This window comes from Orbicella franksi, chromosome 14 (genome assembly GCF_964199315.1).
Source record: "Orbicella franksi chromosome 14, jaOrbFran1.1, whole genome shotgun sequence".
In the NCBI taxonomy this organism is placed as follows: Eukaryota; Metazoa; Cnidaria; class Anthozoa; order Scleractinia; family Merulinidae; genus Orbicella; species Orbicella franksi.
Window position 1 is genome coordinate 18,864,706 of NC_138158.1, and position 19,659 is coordinate 18,884,364.

At 38.5% G+C, this 19,659-nt stretch overlaps 1 protein-coding gene across 2 annotated transcripts in view; it reads left to right on the forward strand.

The window, feature by feature from the left end:
- Positions 1–1,970: 1,970 nt before the first annotated feature.
- Positions 1,971–19,659, forward strand: part of LOC145468546 (transient receptor potential cation channel subfamily A member 1-like) — a 42,347-nt gene continuing 24,658 nt past the window's right edge. The window contains exons 1-11 of one of the 2 annotated variants that reach the window (XM_081452282.1): positions 1,971–2,628; positions 9,732–9,997; positions 11,013–11,106; positions 11,694–11,869; positions 12,662–12,769; positions 13,333–13,441; positions 13,544–13,638; positions 14,804–14,851; positions 16,471–16,656; positions 17,814–18,002; positions 18,902–18,988. In XM_081452282.1, coding sequence (XP_081308408.1) covers positions 9,800–9,997; positions 11,013–11,106; positions 11,694–11,869; positions 12,662–12,769; positions 13,333–13,441; positions 13,544–13,638; positions 14,804–14,851; positions 16,471–16,656; positions 17,814–18,002; positions 18,902–18,988 — 1,290 coding nt within the window. In that variant the 5' untranslated portion in view covers positions 1,971–2,628; positions 9,732–9,799. Of the gene's footprint in view, positions 2,629–8,276; positions 8,405–9,731; positions 9,998–11,012; positions 11,107–11,693; positions 11,870–12,661; positions 12,770–13,332; positions 13,442–13,543; positions 13,639–14,803; positions 14,852–16,470; positions 16,657–17,813; positions 18,003–18,901; positions 18,989–19,659 lie in introns of those variants that run through there. The other variant, XM_081452284.1, reaches the window with a different exon arrangement.

Here is a 19,659-nt window from a genome sequence, read left to right on the forward strand (position 1 = left end):
ACGCTTCACACGCGAGGATCGCGCTTACGGCGCTTCGCGCCTTCCAAAACATCCAAAAACGACTGTTTTGCAGTCTATTCCTCTGGAGTTAGTCTCGACAACGAGTTGAGTTGCGAAAACCGAGCTCGGAACGAGAAAAAATGTCAACAGCGCTCAAAACCCAAGCCAGCTTAATACAAGCGCGGTTTATTTCTTATATTCCGCGTGAAGTGAAGGAACAGTAAACAAATAAAAACCCGGGAGTGAAAGGATGTAGCACGCAAGCATCAGGACTGTCTACAACCGCGAGGGACTGGAGAGGCCCTTTTAGGGGACTTCACGATACGAGATATTTAGGTAAAAAAAAATAAACGGGATACAGGATATTTGGGGGAAAATTAATGGGATATTTAGATCAGATAAAATGGGATATAAGGTATAGGAAAATCGTCAGTTTTTGCAATTGAAATTAATGGATACGGGATATTTAACTCCTTTCCCCTCCCCTTTTATCCTATTGGGATCTCGCTTGAGAAAGTTTTTTCAGTTGGTGTGTCTCGTTACCATAACGGTAAATCTTCACAGAAGGAATGCGATGATTATACAGCTACCGAGTGTGAAAAGAACACATTAAAATACAAGACTAAAACTCGGATGAAAAATAGTCTACAAGGCCGTTTCTCTATAGTTAACCACCACTTGCGCACTTCGTGAAACGACCATCCGAAGCCAATTTCCTTGGAATACTGAGTGGTGTATGAATTCAAAGAGTGCTGCACCTTCTTTCCATCACGAGTCGGCTTAAATAAATTAAGTCTTTGGTTTGACCACTAAGAAATTAATTAATAACGTTAATAACGCTAACTAGACTGTTTTCGTGTATATAACTGGACGGCAATCCGGTCGTTTAGCCCCCTAAATTGATCATGCTAGCCCCAAAGTGAGTGTTAGCTCCCAACCAGATAGCCCCAAGTAAAGCTTGTCTATTTCTCTATCAATTTCAGTGAATGAAAATAATAATTTTTGTCAATCACTCGCCCAACCATGATTAAAGTCTGTAAGTTGAGCGGACTATATAATCTAAAAGCTGATCATGTGAACGGACCAAGATTTTGGAGCTCAGCCGTATACGGATCCAAGACAAAACAATTAGCGCGCTCATCAAAGACCATAGTTGTTTCAGAAGATTAAGCCTTGGACTTATTAGAGTCTTATTAATTAAAAGCTGCGGGGGAGAACGATTCCTCGCGCCTTATTGAAATCTGGAGCTCACAAGTGAAAGCAGCTCAGCCGGAATTCGGATTGGGCGAAAGCCTGGTGCCAATCTAACTGTTCCAATCAAGTTTGTAGATTTTGTGAGAAACCTCGAAGAGCCAAACTTGCCCAAACATTTCATCAATGGAACGCAAAAATGATCAAAACCAGGAGCGAATCGACCTTTTCCGCTCGAGGCTATGTAAATCTTAAAAATAACTTGTCGATGTATTAACCGAGTTCCATTATATTTGCCCGTCGACCGTTAATCCAGTTATATTTTTTCTTCCTACCTAGAGTTCACGCTAATTTCTTTTCAAAGAGTCATGATTTCAGAGGCTTTAAAGGGCATTATCAAGGCTATTTCAAAGCCAGAGCAGTGCTAAAATTAGGACAAAGCATAACGTATGAATAGTCCTTTAAGATGGTTAGAACAGCAAGGTCGAGAAATTAAGTGAATAAATGAGAGACAGAGACCAAATTTTAATTAGTTTGAAGCGGCTGTTCAAAAACACAAGGGCAGAACTTGAAAATGCTTGCCAGAATTTTTCAATTTCAGATGAAACCTCTGTGCTTGAGAACCTATGCTAATACCCTTCAATAGCTTGAGTACACCAGAATATTATTAAAAAAAAAAATGAGAACACTATTTTTAGCTATGTTTACGTTGGAGTAAGAAGTCTTGAGGCACGCTCATAACAGCGCCACTCTAGTTCATACGGTTATACCGTGACCACCATTACGAATGCCGTTCTCTTATTTGGCTACGCTACTCACTATCTATTCTGTTGTAGATAGTGAGCAGCCTAACAGTGAGCTGTTGTTAGTCAAATGGTGGCCGCTTCTTTGTGTTTTCGAAGTGTCTGTGAAGAGGATTTGGACCAAGTTTTTAAAGGCCTAGTTGTAGATTCACTCTGCGTCAGACCTACCCGTATAAATACTTGCTTAGTTCAGACCAATGCTAAAGGCATATATTTTGAAGAGCTTTTTATCATAATGATGAAAAAAGTAGCTTCTTCTAAAAAAAAGTAAAACATACCCAATTTAAGAGTAGAGTGCAAAATTGGGACTAAAATGGCCAAAATCGATACCTATTTCTGATCAAAACGGCTAAAAAATCATACTCTTTGGGGCCACACATACCAATATAGTCCACATTAGGGAGCATCCCCTCGGGCGGTTGGAAGTTTCCGAATAAAAATTTCTTTAGTATATAATTAGCAAGCTAGACGAATCACTAATTATTTAGTTGTAAGAACAAAGTCACTGTGTGAATTTTTTAATCTACTGAATTAATTAAGACGTACTGTCTCTAACTAAGATTGTCATCATCTTGAGCCGGGGAAACCAAGGTCTCAGGAGGGTAGATTTAGGCTACAAATAGAAGATTTGAAGGTAAGTTAAAAAGACACATTAACAAATTTTAGTTGTCTATAAACTGGAGTAGAATAATTACTTTTAAAACTTGTCGAACGAGAGAAGTTACACGTTCGATCGCTCGATTTAAATCACCGCAGGCAACCCCAAATTCATGTTTATGGATTTCAACATTAAACCCCGCGATAAATCAAAGTTTTAATTTCGTATATCACTACGAAAAATGACAGAAATGGCCTTGTCAAAGTGTTTCACGCGAAACCACTTTCTGCCAGCAGACTGACTGTCGACTGATTGTCTGATTGGGAGAGCAAAACAAACATTCGATCAGAGATGGGCTGTAATGAGTCCCTATAAGGGAATTTGTAGTTTTGTTTGCAGCAGTAACAGATTTCTCATTCGTTAGTAAGCTTTATTAATCGGCCACTGTGGAAACTACACAGCAGCCTGGGTATTCATGAAACAGACACCGTTCTGCCGGTTCATGTACAGCTATTATTTCTGAGACGTTACTAACCCATCGGCTTGTTCCTCTTGTAATCAGATTTAGGTAAAAATTTACATTGTGTTATTTCGTTTGCTCGGTTTTTCAGCGTCTTTTACTTAGGGCGAGCGGGAACTGTAGTGCTCATACTAAATCAAGGTGACACCATGGTGTAAGAAGCATTACTTACAAGTGACTCAGCAAACGTTATTTCAAAACAGGAAAATCATTGCTTCTGTTTGCCAGAAGTACATTCCATTAGATTCGCCGACCCTTCTTCAAGCATTGAGTATACGCCGAATTAAGGAATACCCTAAACAGAAAAATCTGTTATAGAAAATAATTAATAACGATTGGAGCAGGTTGAGCCAAATATCATGATTTGTCAGTGGCGAGCAAATCACTGATTATTTCCCGAAGCCGAAGGCCAAGGATAACAATTTAGTTGTGCGCACTGACAAATCACGATAGTTTGCGATAACCGGGTTCAATTAATAATCTTCTGATTTAACTACCAAGTGTTTTTTTACATTTAAATCACTCTGACAGCTCAAGATCGAAGCCATCAGCCTTCAGTTCCATACATAAGAGCGTGTTTACATTTAGGCATGACCTAGTAAAATATTATTTGCGGCAAAACACATTTAGACGGTGTTACGCATGAGCAGACCATTATTTTCAGGTCACGTGATGGACTCTCGGCCAATGAAAAGGAAAAAAAATCTACCTAGTGATGAAATATCAAACCGAGAATTAGAACTTGTTTTAAAAAGAGCTACGTCACAGTTTGCACATCTTGAAAGTTTAGCATGAATTCTTTAACTTCGTCGTCAGTAATCCGTGTCAATCTTCTCCATCCTTAACCATCCTTGTTTCTTTATGGTTTATTATTAGCTCTCTGGTGTTTTTCCATCTTACTAAACTACTATATTTGGCTTCCTTCAATTTAAAGGTAATTTTATACGCGGACAAAATAACTCAAAATACTGTGATTGAGCGCCATTAAGTATTCGTTTATAACGTGTTGTCATCGCCATTAAGATGAAACAGAAAACAGACTAATAACTGGTGCCTTACTCGAGCTAAACGTATGGTTAGGCAGAGCAACGCGATTTATTTATAGATATCGAGCTTCTTTGGAAATAGAAACAGGCCAGAAAATTTAATGCATCAACTACGTGGTCTATCAACTTCTATTTAATTTGAAATCTTAAGGTGCGCAACGCGCCAATTTGTCAGAATACATCTGGGACTATCGTGACAACGAAGTAGCCAAACAATCATCATTTCTGAAATAATTTTCTAGTTAATGGCAAATTTGTTTCGATCTGTTCCTTCTTCCTAACAGAAATATCTGAACTTCTTGTTCCAACCACTTGAACACAGTTAGTAGTTTCTAAAGAAACTGCTGGGCTGCGCCCTTGCGTAGGCAAGCCGACTCTGAAAGCAATTTATCAACTTGAAGTTGTTAACGGAGTAAAGGAGTAAATTTCCGGGTTTTTTTTTTTTTGGGGGGGGGGGGGGGAGAACTCCCTCGTGAAAAGGTCGGGGACGCCCGTAATCAGAAGCGCAGAGTGATGCGATCTAGTGAAAATCAAACTGACGGAGTCGGAAGCAGAACGCCCATTCCGCTTATGACTTCGTCGCTTACGATCTAGTGAAAACTAGATTGTTGGGGTCGGAAGCAGAAGCGGAAGATTAAACCAATCACAATGCTCGATTCCGGGCCTTGTGATTAGTTAGTTCTTCTGTTTCTGCTTCCGACTCCGACAATCTAGTTTTCACTAGATCATTAGCAACGGAGTCGTAAGAAATGGAAACGTTCTGATTCTTCCGACTACGATTCCGTCGAGCTTATGACTCCGCTTACGACTCCGATTTTCGATTTTCACTAGGTCGTAAGTTGTCACGACTCCGACTGCGTCGCTAGTGAAAATCAGCCTTAAAAGATAGCACTTAAAATGGAATAGGCTCGACTACCAGCCGCTGTTCAAGAAAGGAGCCCGCGCTAATAGACGGGACTCGAGATACAGGAGGAAATCTGGCCTATACACAGGAATAAGAGCGTTTTCTTTATAATTATTTCTTCGAATGCACCCTAAAAGATACTTTGGCAGCTAAAAATAGTGGCGTTTCGTTATGAAGTGAGACCAAGTGAGACCAGAATCCTTGTTTTATGCCCCTAAGGGAGACGATGAGTATCCCCGGCCTTTTCATATGGGAGTTCCCCCTGGCGAGTTTACGAAGTGGACGTTTTGAGTGTTAGCCCTGCGTGGTGGCCACATGGTTAGTGCGCTCGTCTCCGGATCAAGCGGTCCGGGTTCGAGCCCTGGCAAGACACTTTGCTCTCACAGTACCTCTCTCCACCCAGGTGTATTAAACAATTAGATTATGAGCTCGAGATTTTTATGTGCCCTCGTCAACTATCGCGCGATAGAAATCAAGAGCGAATAATCTAATTGTTTTAGTATAAATCTACTAGTCGTTCAAAACTTAATCTAAATCCTCTTCACAGACTCTTCGAAAACGCCAAGAAGCGGCCGTCATTTTGTTAACAAGGGCACAATGCTACGCTACTCACTGTCCATCGCAGAATAGATGGTGAGTAGCGTAGCCAATTAGAAAACGGCATTCACGATAAAACGCTAGTAGATTGATACTAAAAATGGATAGCGGTGGACTTAACGCTGGGGGTAGCCCTGTGATGGACTAGCATCCCATCCAGGGGGGAGTAGAAATACTCCTAGTCGCTTCATGCTACAGGAACCGGGATAAGCTCCGGCCTGATGGGCCACCAGGTTCATATGCAGACTTGACCTTTACCTTACTGCATCAAGGCAAAGAGACTCCAATTTCTGAGTTCCAATTCAAATATAGTACTCACCGAAAAAAACATTTCCTGAAGATATAGTTGTCTCCTCGAGTTCTTGTCATGCATACCTTTTACAATGTTGAACTGAAAAATTTTATTATTCAATCAGTCGGTATGTAAGTTAATCCCATGAATTCTCTAAGTGACTTTTTTTTATAACTTTACTATGACTTTATACAAAGCTGTGAACAGACCGGCTTAGCTAATCACAATAGAAGAATGACAGAGGAATCTGTTGGTTGTCTGAGTAAACTTCCCAGGATTGCATGATATTAAGTCCTTCAGAGATGGTTTTTGTCGTCAATTAAAATCGTTTGTTTTATAAGAATATAATTTTTCCGCTCGAAATTGATTATTAAAATTTTTCTGCCGATTTTAGGCTTAAATTATTCTTGTGAATATTCTTAGATTATAGCGTATGACATTTCTGTTTAAGAGTGTATTTGGTGTCTGGATGGTGTAAAGTAATTTTGGGGCCAGTGTGCACGCATTAAAGCTTGATGTGAGGTACATAACTTCTTGCAGAAATGTTATTAACTTCGAACACACGGCTAGTGCTGTTTTCTTTTTTTCTACATTTTTGGCTGGTTTTGCTGTTTAGAGAAAAGAAAAATTTTATACAGATTAGTTAAAAACATATAAATGTAATTCAGTGTATTGTATTTACAAATTTTCAACACGCAAAATTGAATTAATGAATCTCAGCTTCGAGTTATTTTTGAAATATTCTTAAAGTTTCCCAAGTTTCAGACTCGATATTCTTAAAAAATATTTTCTTATAAAGAAAAATATAAGACGGTTTTGTTTGTGTGGTGGAAACGAGAAACTGGCTAAACATTCATGTATGATTAGTATGCAAATCTCCTAACCGTGAGTTATCAGTTTTCAACGCATAACTGCATGCACAATACGTAAAATTAATACTCCTAATAAGAGCTTTATAGTATCACGTGGGAGTCGAAACCAGCCAAGTGTTTTCGGCTTAACTACAAAAACCTACCTTAAAGTGCCCATGAAGTAAAAAAATAATTCCTGCTTATTTGAAAGGCTTTTCAAAGTAAAGAAAAATGGCGTTTTGCTTTTTGGAATATTTTTTTTCGTTTTAGAGGTATTCACGCTTTTATATTACGCCGTTAAATGTTAGTTGAATCTCTTATTAATCCAACTGAATCGACGAAATTGCTAAGTTCTCTTTACCAAATGCAGGTAAACATAACTTGACGAAACTTTTTTTTTTTAACTTCTAGAGAGTTAGACACTTACACTCTCTCAAAAACTCGTTGGTTAGCTATTTTCTGCGGTAATTGTATATTTGCATTTTACACGAACAAGCATTGGACATTAGAAATCGTTCACGCCTTATCATTCTCTTATCTCTTTTTTTTTTAACTTTCTATTGTTAAAAAGTGCTCCTTATCTTAATCGTTTTTGTCTTAAATTTTTTATGTATCACGGAATGACCACGCAGTTTAATTTCCTGTTACGTAAACCGTTTGTAAGTATCCTCTTCAAATTGACGCCATGCATTGGCCCGTTCGCTGCATTGGTAGGCAGACGTCGCAGACCGTATGAAATTTGTCCACCACATTCCTAGCTGTAATGTTGAAAATATGAAATACCATTTCAGTCTTGCTTTATTGCTGATGAAAATAAGTCTCATTCTTTATGTTCTCATTCTAAGTTGGGTAGCGGATTTTTGATGATTAAAAGTTTACTACCGTGGAGGTCTTTTCGGCAGGCAATCGAGCAAGATTTTATTAGCATACTAAACTTGACAGACGAATAAACACCACTGGCCACATCCGTCCACATGACTCTAGGTGAATTTTTTTTAACGAATGTTTACCGATTACTTGCAATTGTGGATCATCTTCTTTCCAGCGAGTGTCATAATTTTAAGAAAGACATAATCTAAAATAAGTTAAAAATAGATACCTCCAGGTAACTTTACAAAATTCTAGGTAGCACCAAATATTAAAATATAAAACTTTAAGGTAAAAAGCTGTCAAAATTATGAGTCTAAACGTTTTCGATCTGTTTGATCATCATGATGAAACAGATCGTTAACAGCTTATTACCTTAAAGTTTTATACTTTACTTTTATCGGCGAAATGTATATACCAAATATTAAGTTTTTTACTTTGAATTTGGAACAGAAAATTAGTAAAGATGTTACGAAAATAAGTTATAAGCGCCTTTGTCATTCAAAATGGCCCTTGCTATTAATTTCCACTTACGTATACTAAGCCTATACAATAAGTGGTGTCAAAATGCTTTGTTTTCTGAAAACAATCAATGTTTCGAGCTGAAAACGTTTTGTAAATCAGTCAAGTGTACAACATTCTATGGCACGAACGAAAACCAAGGAGACTGCAATATGTTCTGTTTTACTCTTCCAAACGCTTGGAATTACGATCTAAAACTATGATTTATAGCAAGTAAGTACAATCGACTCTTAGTTTGTTTAAAATATTTATCGATTTTTCTAGAACTGTTGTCATGTTTCCGCTCTTTGGCTAGGAACTGGGAGTAAATAAAAGATTGCGAAGTTCATGCCATTATGAACAAACTAAGGCATACATACGTTGTTTTGTTTGAATGAACCAAAATTTAAGTCGAGGTGTAGTTTCACATCAAGACACCGAAGACCAATATATTAAGTCATAATAACTGTTTGTGTCCATTACGACCGACACTTGAATTGTTTGTAGTACTTCTACTGTTGCGATGAAATGTTTCCAAGCGTTGTCATTTAACTCCGATGAAAAAAATAAAACGACCAAAGTGGTAAATTGTTTAATCTGCTTTCTATGATGTTGCTGTTTTTGTTTTTTGCATGCAGTGTTTCGCGAGTTTCAGAGTTAAGTCTTCCGCGGTGACACTTTGTGGCCTGCAAGGTTTCTTCTGACGTCATTCAACTGTAAAGTGAAATCTGACCTATTCTCTCTCTCTCTCTCTTGAGCTAGAAAGCTGTTCTTTTGACTTGTAAAAGTCAAAAATGAGAAAGTTTGTAGTTTGGTGTGTGTTCATTGCTTTCCTTAAGATGTAGTATTTTGAAACTTATGAGCATATATTTAAACATTCAAAATTGAAATTGTAAACAGCTTCCGTACCCGGAATGTTCGTATGACCTTCGTACAATCTTCGAGAAATTTCGAAATCTTCGGAATATGATCAAGACTATCCAAGTAGTATCATAAAACTGAATTAACAGTCTCTATGCTAGCTTGAGTTAGACAAGTGGTCTATCCACATCCGCTCCACCCTTTTTTAAAGGAAAGTTAAGGGCGATTATGTGGTCCTATGATGTAAAACAAAAATTGAGAATAAACCCTGGGCGCGCGTAGAAAGGAATTTCTCTTCAATTGTTCAGCTCGATATAAAGTTGAACTCGAGAAGAGGAATACAATAACTACAAGCAACCATGAATATTTTGTTTATTATATAAACGTACTAACTGAATAACGACATTTATGACGACTTTCCGAAGATTTTCGGCACTTTCGGATGAAATTTCGAAGATTCTCAAAACGCTGTCTGAAGGCAACACGAACGTTCCGGAACATTTTTAGAAAATTTCCTAACATTACTGAAGATTGCTATCATAGTCAAATTATCGCGTACAATGACGGCTTTTCTCAGCAGGACTGGAAATCCTTGTGAAACACCGCAGTTTATCTGACAAATATGTGTATTGCATATAGTTGTTTGGAGATGCATATAAAATTTCTCATCTCCTTTTCAAATTTCTGATATTCTCCATAGACTTTGACCTGTCAGGGCTTGCAAGAAACCTAGGCCTTCTCTAGAGCTCACAGTGAGTTTCTTAAGCAATGGGAAAAAAGGAAGACAAGAAAGGCGAACAAGAGATAGCAGACACTGGCCAAATACCTCTTGTATTTGTCAATGAAGGAGCCAAAGATGATAGAAGAAAAAAAGACAAACCCGTTGATCGAAAACGGTCTCGTATCTTCAGTACCGTCTCTATGGATTCCAGTAAAGATGAAGAGCAGGCTCAAGACGCTGCAAAGGTAAGATGATTTCAGAGGGAGGTGATGGGGTGGATTGAGTGTATGGCCTCCCTTTCAGGAGAAGTAAAGCATAACAAGTTAGAAAAGGGTTGTGAATGTTATGGCTGAAATAAAGGCAAACTCTCTGGACAGGTACGTCATTTTATTTCTACTTTGTGGCATTGCTGGTAGTTCTAGTGAAACGGTGTTCAATTAGGTTCCTAATCTCAAATTCCAACATTTTTGGAAAATGCCCAATTGATTCTACAACCCTAAGGTACCAGCAACCACCCCCTCCCCCCTCTTGAAAAATCCTGAATTTCGATCTTGGCATTTAGATCTTTTTGTCTCGCTCCATTCAAGAATAGTGGGTGGAACGAGAACAGTTGTTACAAGATACGTTTTGCTAAAGAAAACCGTTTGAAAATGAAGTTTAGTCTTATAGTTGTATAATTCCAGTTAGTTCTAAGCGTACGCAACACAAAACACATTTCAAACGGTTTTCTTTTTAATTGGCAAAGAAAAACATCTGATAATGAATCTCTTATGAGACACAATAAGTTTTACCATCAAAAGCTGATTGAAATGTAAAGTTTAGTCTTTTAGTTGTATAATTCCAGTCAGTTCTTAGCGTACACAACACAAATCACATCACAAACGGAAAGGAAGCTATTAGAAAATGAATCTCCTATTAGATATATTTGTATGTAATATCAATGCACGTTTTTATTCCTCGTTCATATTTTCATTTAACCTTTTGATAGTTCTGACTTGCAAAGATAGAATAAATACTGCTGGACTCATAAAAAGTATGCTAGACCTGCCCAAGTAAGGCAATGAAAATGAGTTCATGAACGAAAATTTTGCTAAAGCTCTCCATGATAGCATGCTGGGCTGATTTAAAACTTTTTATTTCACTGCCTTTCTAACATAAACCTATGCAAGTAATACAATAAAAATCAGTTCTTAAACGAAAATTTTGCTACAGATCTCCTAGATAGCATGCTTGGCTGATTTAAAGCTGTTTGTTTTCCAGGAAAAACTGGTTGGTCAAAAGTCGACAAAACTTCATCAGCTAATATTGAATGGAGAAGTGGAGGAGGTGGAAAAATTGTTATCCAAGGGTGGAGGTACAGATATTTTTTGAATATTGTAATCCTCTTCTATATACGTGGTACATTAAGGCTGACATATTTTTGATTAGCTTTAACGGCAATTATTGGTGTTGTCCAAAAGAAGCGAGGGCTATCAGAGCTTAGACGGTACGTGCAGACTTGTGAGCTGTCCGGATTCCGAATGATTGAAAGGCCCTGGTTCATGCCTTGGTAAGCCTTTTGCTAGTGTGTTCACGCATGAGCACACTATTCTACTGTCACAGTACCTCTTGCCTCCCCTTCCCGGGGGTTTGAATGATTACCTGTTATTTTTTTAGGCAACAAGGGGGATGGGGAAAACTTGCATTGACCCAGAACTTCGTTCAAGGTGAAAAATAAGAATGTTTACTGATATTTGCTGAAGCAAAAATCCTGGTAAAATGATTACGGAATGGAAGGAGGAGGGGGAGAAGAGCGGGGGGGGGGGGGGAGGGGGGAGGGCGTAGGGGAGATAGAATTCGTGCTTGGACTGGCACCCTATCCAGGGGTAATAACAATAACTTTTAGTCGCTTAATACTCCAGAAACCGGAGTTCGCCAATGAAGTCAACGCTTTTTTTCCAGGGGTTAATAATGGAGACAAATCAGGTAAAACTCCTCTTCACACCGCCATCCTCTCAAAACAGCTCAGAATTGTCGACAGACTTCTGGAGTGTGGCGCTGACGTCACCATAAAGGATGACGCGGGTGACACTGCACTCCACACTGCTATTCGTGTTGGAAGCGAGAAACTGGTGCTGGTAAGTGTCAGGAGTCATATCAGTTGGAAACTAAGGCCTGGTTCACACTCACTACATGACGACGTAATCACTTGTGTAGGTAATGTGAACACCGACATCAACACATAGGGAAAAGATGAAGTTTTTTCCCATCACCTAGTTATCTTCATGTCGTTATGTTGCTGTTATGTAGGATGTTCACACTGTAAACCATAACGACATAACGGCCTTCTCATGCCGTTTTATTCATGTCTGTCGCTAGTGTGAACTAGGCTTAGAATGAATAATTATTTAAGACAAAAACATCCTTCCAGATGAAAATAGATTTGCTCGTTATCTTTGATTTTGAACTCGACTTAGAGTATACCAGTTCAACTAATTTTTACTTTAAATATTTGACATTGGATTGCGAAATATTTTAACGCTGCAATTCTTGCCAAGTTTGACTCATGTTATTATTGACAGATTTGTCCGTGAAAACATCTAGTTTCAATAACTGGCAACTGACAGAGAAACGGGGCTTTAGATACTTACTTATGTTGTTACAACTTCCTATTCCAATTTGGCAATAACGACTGGATGAAGAAAGTTCCAGTGACTGCCATAATTAAACAAAACCTCGGGTGAAGTACCAGTTTCGCAATCTGAAGAACTTTCCTGAATTCAATTATTTCCAAACCGAACTAGGATGTCGTCTTATCATATTTATTTATTGTAGTGGCATCCCGAATTGTCATTTTCAAGAGAACGTTTCTGCCATCATTAAAACAACGTAAACAAAGCACTTTGTTTTTATCATTATATATTTTTCAGACCCTACTCCAGCATGGGCATTCAGACGCGAACGCGGTTGGTCGTAACTCGTACACGCCCCTACACCTTGCGGCTGAAATGGATAACGAGAAAATTTGTCAAATACTGGTAAGAATTTTCTTATGAGAATGCCATTTACCAATTTTTTGATTTATTTGTTCGAGTTCCGCATCATTTAGTGCGAACCTCAGCTTTTGCCTCGAAGGACGAAATATGCAACACGTCGATGGCTAACGCGGGACAAAGGATACTTCGAGTAGTCCCTCTTTCGCTTAGTCTGTGTTGCGTGACCCGAAGGAAAACTACGAGGAAAACATGACCGAGCGAAATCCTTGCGTGCTTCTCGCTCCCAGGATTTCGCGTACTAAGCGAAAGAGGGACTATCGGTAGTCTAGGAACAAAGAAAGAAAAATTCTGATGAGTCCCGTACGGATTCTAACCCGTGACCTCCCGCATACCGGTCAGGCGCTCTAACCGCTTAGCAAACTTGTTTCCAGGGCTTTTTCCTTTTCTCGACCCTTCCATAATTTAGGGGAAAAGCCCGGGAAACGAATTTAAGTACTGAGCTTTTAAAATTTCTTGGATTCGAATATATTTTTGTTTAAAAGATCCGACAGCACATAAAAAAGGATTATTCATTTTTCCTGAATTTTTTTTTTATCATTATTTAGATCGAAAATCGAGGAGATCTAAAAAGTGTAGACGATGATCACATGACACCGCTGGCTCACGCTATGGAGAGAGGCGCAAGGAAGTCAGCGGAATTCCTATTAAAACAAGGTATGCACTGAATGTTTTACTGTAAATTTATTCATGTTTCAGTTATAAAATGGAAGCTGATATCGTATTGGATAACTCGATAACCACACTGTTTTATTGCAGCCGAAAGGCAAGGAACAGTTGAGGACTTCCTATATGACGTGGATGTTGATGGCAGCAGTCTTCTTCACCTGGCTGTGAACAGTGGTGTACTTGGGGTGAGCATGCGCCCCCTGATATCCTATGTTCAACTCCCTAAACAAAATAGCGCCAAAGTTGTAATATAACACAATACAACCCAACGCAAAGTAACACAACGTAATCATAAAAATTACAATTTCCTCGATTGTGATTGGTTTAAAAAACTCCTATTTTCCACAAATTAACTTGCCAAGTTGTTATCGGACAGTTTGTTATCGGACGGTTCAATAAGCCAATCACATTCAAAGTTGTAGCTTAAATCAACCAATCGCATTCAAAGTCGTAGTTGAAATCAACCAATCTCAATTTCAGAGCAACATTAAACAATTTACGCCTCCTTTGTCAGTCTTTTAATGCAAATTTTCCCTTTCTTTCATAACTTGGCTATTCTTCTTTTCTCGGAAATTATAATTTTTATGATTAATTCATAATAAGACTTCGTGTCGTCCAATTCGGTCTGTAATCATACTCGTAATAAACAAATCGGACTCCCGCTGCGCGGTCGTCCGATTTTGTTATCACTTGTAAGATTTCAGACCGAATTGGACTCCACTCAGTCCTATTACCATTACTAACGTAACAGACTGCAATGCAGCTCAACAAAACGTAACACAACATAACACAACAAACACAACGCAACCGGTAACGTATGATAACTTACATAACGCATTAGAAGGTAACGTAACACCTCCAACACAACGCAACCAAACACAGAGTAACGTTGCAAAACAAATGGCAACTCAGCACAGATTACCGAAACAGATTAACACACATCAACGTAACACAGCGCTAACGCAACAGAGATCAGGTATGTCTTTCATATATTCACTTGCAGAGGTCAGGTAGAAGAAATAAAATTTCGGAAAATTCACATATTTGCCAGACTTTCAAAATGTACTGATTTACTTGTCCTCGTTGTGCGCCGCAGGACACTTAACGCTAAAATGTCGTAGTTGAAAACAAGTCACAACTGAGCCTCGCTATGTATCTTGATTATAAACTTCTTTTAAATTTCTCGGTAGAAACTTCCAGGTATCAAAAACTGCAACTTAAAACTTCACCTAGTCTTCCTCAATCAGCTAATTATCGTATATGTTATAAATATTTCTCTTATAAGTTTGTTTAATCCTTCCTCAGTGTAGTGATAAAACAATAAATACCTTATAGTGATTTCTTTTTCAGGTTGTTGAACTGTGCATTGAATATGGAGTGCGGATAAGGCAACCCAGGGTAAGGGAGTCAACCCTTTTTATCACCTTGAATTCTAAGCTCATCGAAACTTAAAATCTCCTTACCTAACTCCTTATACTTCTTTGATTATTGCCCTTGAGAATTATGCTGTGTTTAGACTTGAACGGTTTACCGAGGTATCAGAGTTTACTTACCTAGGTAAATATTTTCCGTGTGTAAACGCCAACTGATACTTTGGTAAATGCCGCAAAAGACAAAAGAAATTTAACCGAGGTAAAAGTTGTAATTACCCTGTGATCAGGCATGGTTACAGTTGGTAACCAAGGTCAAGATGACAGATATATCCGCTTGTGGCGGCGTAATATTTCATTTCCCGCGGTGAGCAGATTGTGCGACAAAACGTTTCTTTTCGAGTTTTGACAATCTTGGCAAATAACATGGAAAAATTGGATCGATCTTCTTACGGCAAACAATCCGTCGCGTAAAAGAAAGCATTGTATTTTTCATTCTCGGTATTATTTACAACTTTCTCTAGACAAACTTCGATCCTCTGTTGTGTAATTATTGTCGATGTATTTTGCCATCTGGGAGGATGCTGCTGCATACACAACGTATCCACGTTTCTACGCATATAACAATGCTTACTCTGGGTATGATCAAGTAACTGAATTTTCGCCGCAATATTATGGAATGCGGTCCTCGCCTATGAAAATGATGGCACCTCAATTTGCTCCTGTTCCACTGCGGTGGCATCCTCGTGCAAGTTCGATTTCATGACGTTGTTAATGCAGCGCGCGCGAATGTTGAAAGATTAACTTGAGTTATTTGAGCCGGTATAAACACTGAACGAATGTACCAAGGTTAAGTAACTTGACCTTAGTAACTGTTTACCTTGGTAAAAGCTCAAATGTAAACACAGCATTAGACAGCACATCAAGAGAATGGTTTCGACACCTGTTTGTCTGACGACAACTGATTGCTTTGTAATGACAAATGCGATTTGATTCATTTTAAAACTCGTGATACATTTACTTCACTGGAACAGAGTGGTTTTCACTTGAGTATCGAAAAGTAATTGGTTTTGCATTGCACGCTGCACGATTAACTTAAAAATTCGCGCCACTTTTTCATCAATTCAGCGATAAAACCAAACGAATTGGTAACGCGCTCGCGCACGTTTTCGCGCGCTTGGAGTCAGCTACATGAAATTATTCCGAAATTTGATTGGTTCATTGGCTTTTAAATTGCCTGTGTGCTTTATAATTCAAATCTAAAAGGAAAAAAAAAAAAAAAACAGAAAAGTGTCAAAAAAGGCAAAATGACCGAAAAGGAACAGGCAAGGTTAATTTTAGGAACGATTTACGCGAAGCTGCAATTTTCAAGATCCCCTTCCACGACTTGACCTCTTTCTTGGCAGTCAGTTAAGTTAACACTTGACCTAGACAAGAAACACTTAATGGCCTTATTGTCATGATCAGATGGTAACTAATCGTCGATTGTATTATTTCATGGGTTTCATAAGATCACTCAAAAGCATTACTTGGCCAAAAAAGGAAAAAAACAAAAAAAAAACAAAAAACAAAAATGGATCATTGGAAGGACATGTCTTATGGCCGAGTTAAATTTCAATGTGATGTTTTTTGTTGATCATTCCCCAGAAACTTGACAGGCAAACAGCATTCCACATGGCGTGTGAACAGGGTGCTATGCTGATAGTTCAATATTTGGTCGGTAAAGACCCAGCGGTCTGTAGGATAACTCTTGTTGACTGCAAAGGCAAGACACCGCTCCATATGGCAGCTAGACGAAATCACGCACACGTGGTTAGCTTTCTCCTTGAAAAGGTCAGTCCAGTCTCGGTATTTTCAACTTTCCTCTTGGTGATGAAGTGTGACAAAACACTTTCTCTCGTGTTTGATGTACAGTTGAATCCCACTCTTTCGAACTCTCAGGGGAAACGAGAAATTGTTCGAAATAGCTGATATCAAATGATTGAAGGGCAAATCCAATCAGGAAAATGGTTTTGGGTTCGAAATAACGCTGGATTCGAAATAACCGAGTTCGAATCAGGGGGATCCAACTGTATTACTAAATCGATAAGTGTGCACTTTCATGCGAAAATTTCACTCTTTGCTTTACAATATCAGTCGAGTATAGAAGCGATCTCATTTCGGACATGCATTATGATTTATCTTTAGTTAATTTTTGTTGATAAAACGTTTAAAAATGGAGGGAAAGAACTATTTTAATTAGTAAGATTGTTAGACATTTCTATGTTTCCAAAACGAACATCATCAAGCTAGTTTTCCATTAGCTCTGCAGGTCCCGGGTATTCAAGCCTATGTACAATCATTGTCCTGGTTACCAAATTTCAACCTCTTCTCACCCTCCCATTCCCTTTGTCAATGTTGAACTCTCAGAAATATTGCACAAACAGTCCTTATCCCTAAAGAGTTCAAATTCAACTAGGGTGGGGAACTCATTACAACTTTTGTATCTGATACCTGTTCTTCAAGTCCAAATGCAAAGTATTTGTATCAGAGCCTTTGTTTTGGCAAGTGTTTCAAATACTTCAGTTTATGTTTATTTTGTCTTCTTGTTTCCAATTTCATTACAAGATGACATTGTTCATGCATTTAAAGCCTCGTCCAAACGGAAAATGTTTGGCCATCAAACACAATCAAACACTGTTTGGCGACCAAACATTTCCCCGTTTGGACACCGTGTTTGATCGTGTTTGATTCGAACGACGTCAAACATTTGATCAAAGATTATAACACATTTTGCTAGTTTGGACGGTGATCAAACATGTTTGATACCGTTCGGCCACTTAGTACAACACCAAAATATTTGGTCACCAAGCAATTTTTGATCGTGTTTGGTCGCAAAACATTCCCCGTTTGGAAAGGGCTTTAGGTACGTAATACATGCAATCCAAGATATAAATGACATAATTAAGAATTTCAAGAAATCAAAGCTACGCTAATTCATTTCCACACAGGAGGCATTTGTGGACCCAAAATCTGACGAGAGACGAACTCCTTTATTCATGGCTGCCGAGAATGGCGCTGTTGATGTGTTGAAACTGCTAATGGAACGCGGTGCTGACGTCACAATCCGGGACATTGAACTCCGGTCTGTGTTACACGCAGCCGTGGGCCATCCCAGTGCAATGGAGGTACTTCTACAGGTAAACCCAAACAAGGCGAAGAGTTAACAAGGTGTAGCCTTAAATGTTTACGAAGAATATGAGGTGTTAGAAAGGACAAAAATCAATGTGTTTAGTTTAGTTTAGTAAGACTCTCATTGTTCAAACGGTGGATAACGCTATCCAAGGAATAATTGCATAAAAACCTTTATCTAGTAGCCACCTCACTATAGTTGATGCAGAAGTTAGCGTTATCCATTCATTACGAGAACATAAATTTAAATTGAATTTATTGTACACTTCAAAGATGCCTCTCAATTCTAAAACATAAAGAATATTTCCATCAAAAAGGCAAATTTCCATACACTGGAATTCCAACTTAACTTGGAGGCTCGAGGGAATGAACGACAGAAATACATTACCCCCTATGGCGAACGACAGTTTTCTCCAATCAGCAAACAGACTGTCTGCGTATGTACAATATACCATTTGAAAGCCAGTGCTGAGCTTTTCTAAGAATTGATATCAGCAGCTATGACGGGGGTAGTCATTTTGAGAGAAATTGCTTTAAAATGTGAAACTGAGCAACTTGCAACACGCATCAACTCTCAATTATCATAGGCATAACCGTAAACTATAGCTTATTTAGCAGGTCTTGGAAACTTGTTGGGGTGGTCAGCCATGCCGTAGATAGGAGAGGGTCAATGTGTTTTTTTAATGACTAGATTTTTACAAGACAATTTTTGTGGCAAAAAGTCGTAAACATCCCTCAAATATTCACAAATTCATGAAGATGTGTGCCAATTTGTAATCTCAGGGAATATAGGGCCGTAACTAATAAGAGCATGACGGATTTCTTTTGCGTGAGATTACAGCACTCTTTTACAGGAGAGACTGAACGCCTCTTCACCGAGTTCTGTTTTCAATGATTTAAATTGTAGAGTCCAGCAGTTATGTCTCTCATTACTGAGAAAGATGTAAGAGGTTTCTCCGCTGTCCACTATGCAGCAAAGAAAGGAGACATCAAGGTACGGAGAAATGCCTGGCTTTCCTTAACAAGGCGATTGATAAAACTCTTGTTTCTCCTTTCAGCATCAAGAAATGTTAAAAACAGATTTGTGACGAGAGTGAAGAAATTCAAAACCTAAGGAATATTTTCTTGTATATCATGCCATAGAAAATACAGCCAATCAAATTATAGGAAATAAAGCCGTTGTACATTTGACAATATTACAACCAACCTTCCCATCTTGCGCCGCGCCTATGTCGCATTGATTGTGCTGTCCCCTGTTTTTCCTATGGCATGGTATAAAATAGTTATGCAATACTCTCTCGTAATATACCATGAAATATCCCTCTTGCCACCTGTATTTTCTTGGTATACACACTTGCCTAAATTCCCATGTGTATACCAGTAAAATGTATACTACTCGAAAGCGTTACACATATGTTTCTTATTAGATGTCTTGGTGTGTAGTATCGCTGTATATTTTTTCGGGTTGTGCCGTATTTTGACGAACCCTGCTAGGGCAAGTCAAAATACAAACAACGAGTAAAAATACAATGCGATACTACACACAAAAACATCTTATAAGAGATTTGTTATCCAACTGCTCTAATCTATAAATTTATCAATGAAAGAGGGAGAGTGTGATAATTTTGCGTGCGGGCGCACGCAAAACTGAGGCATCTCAACTGA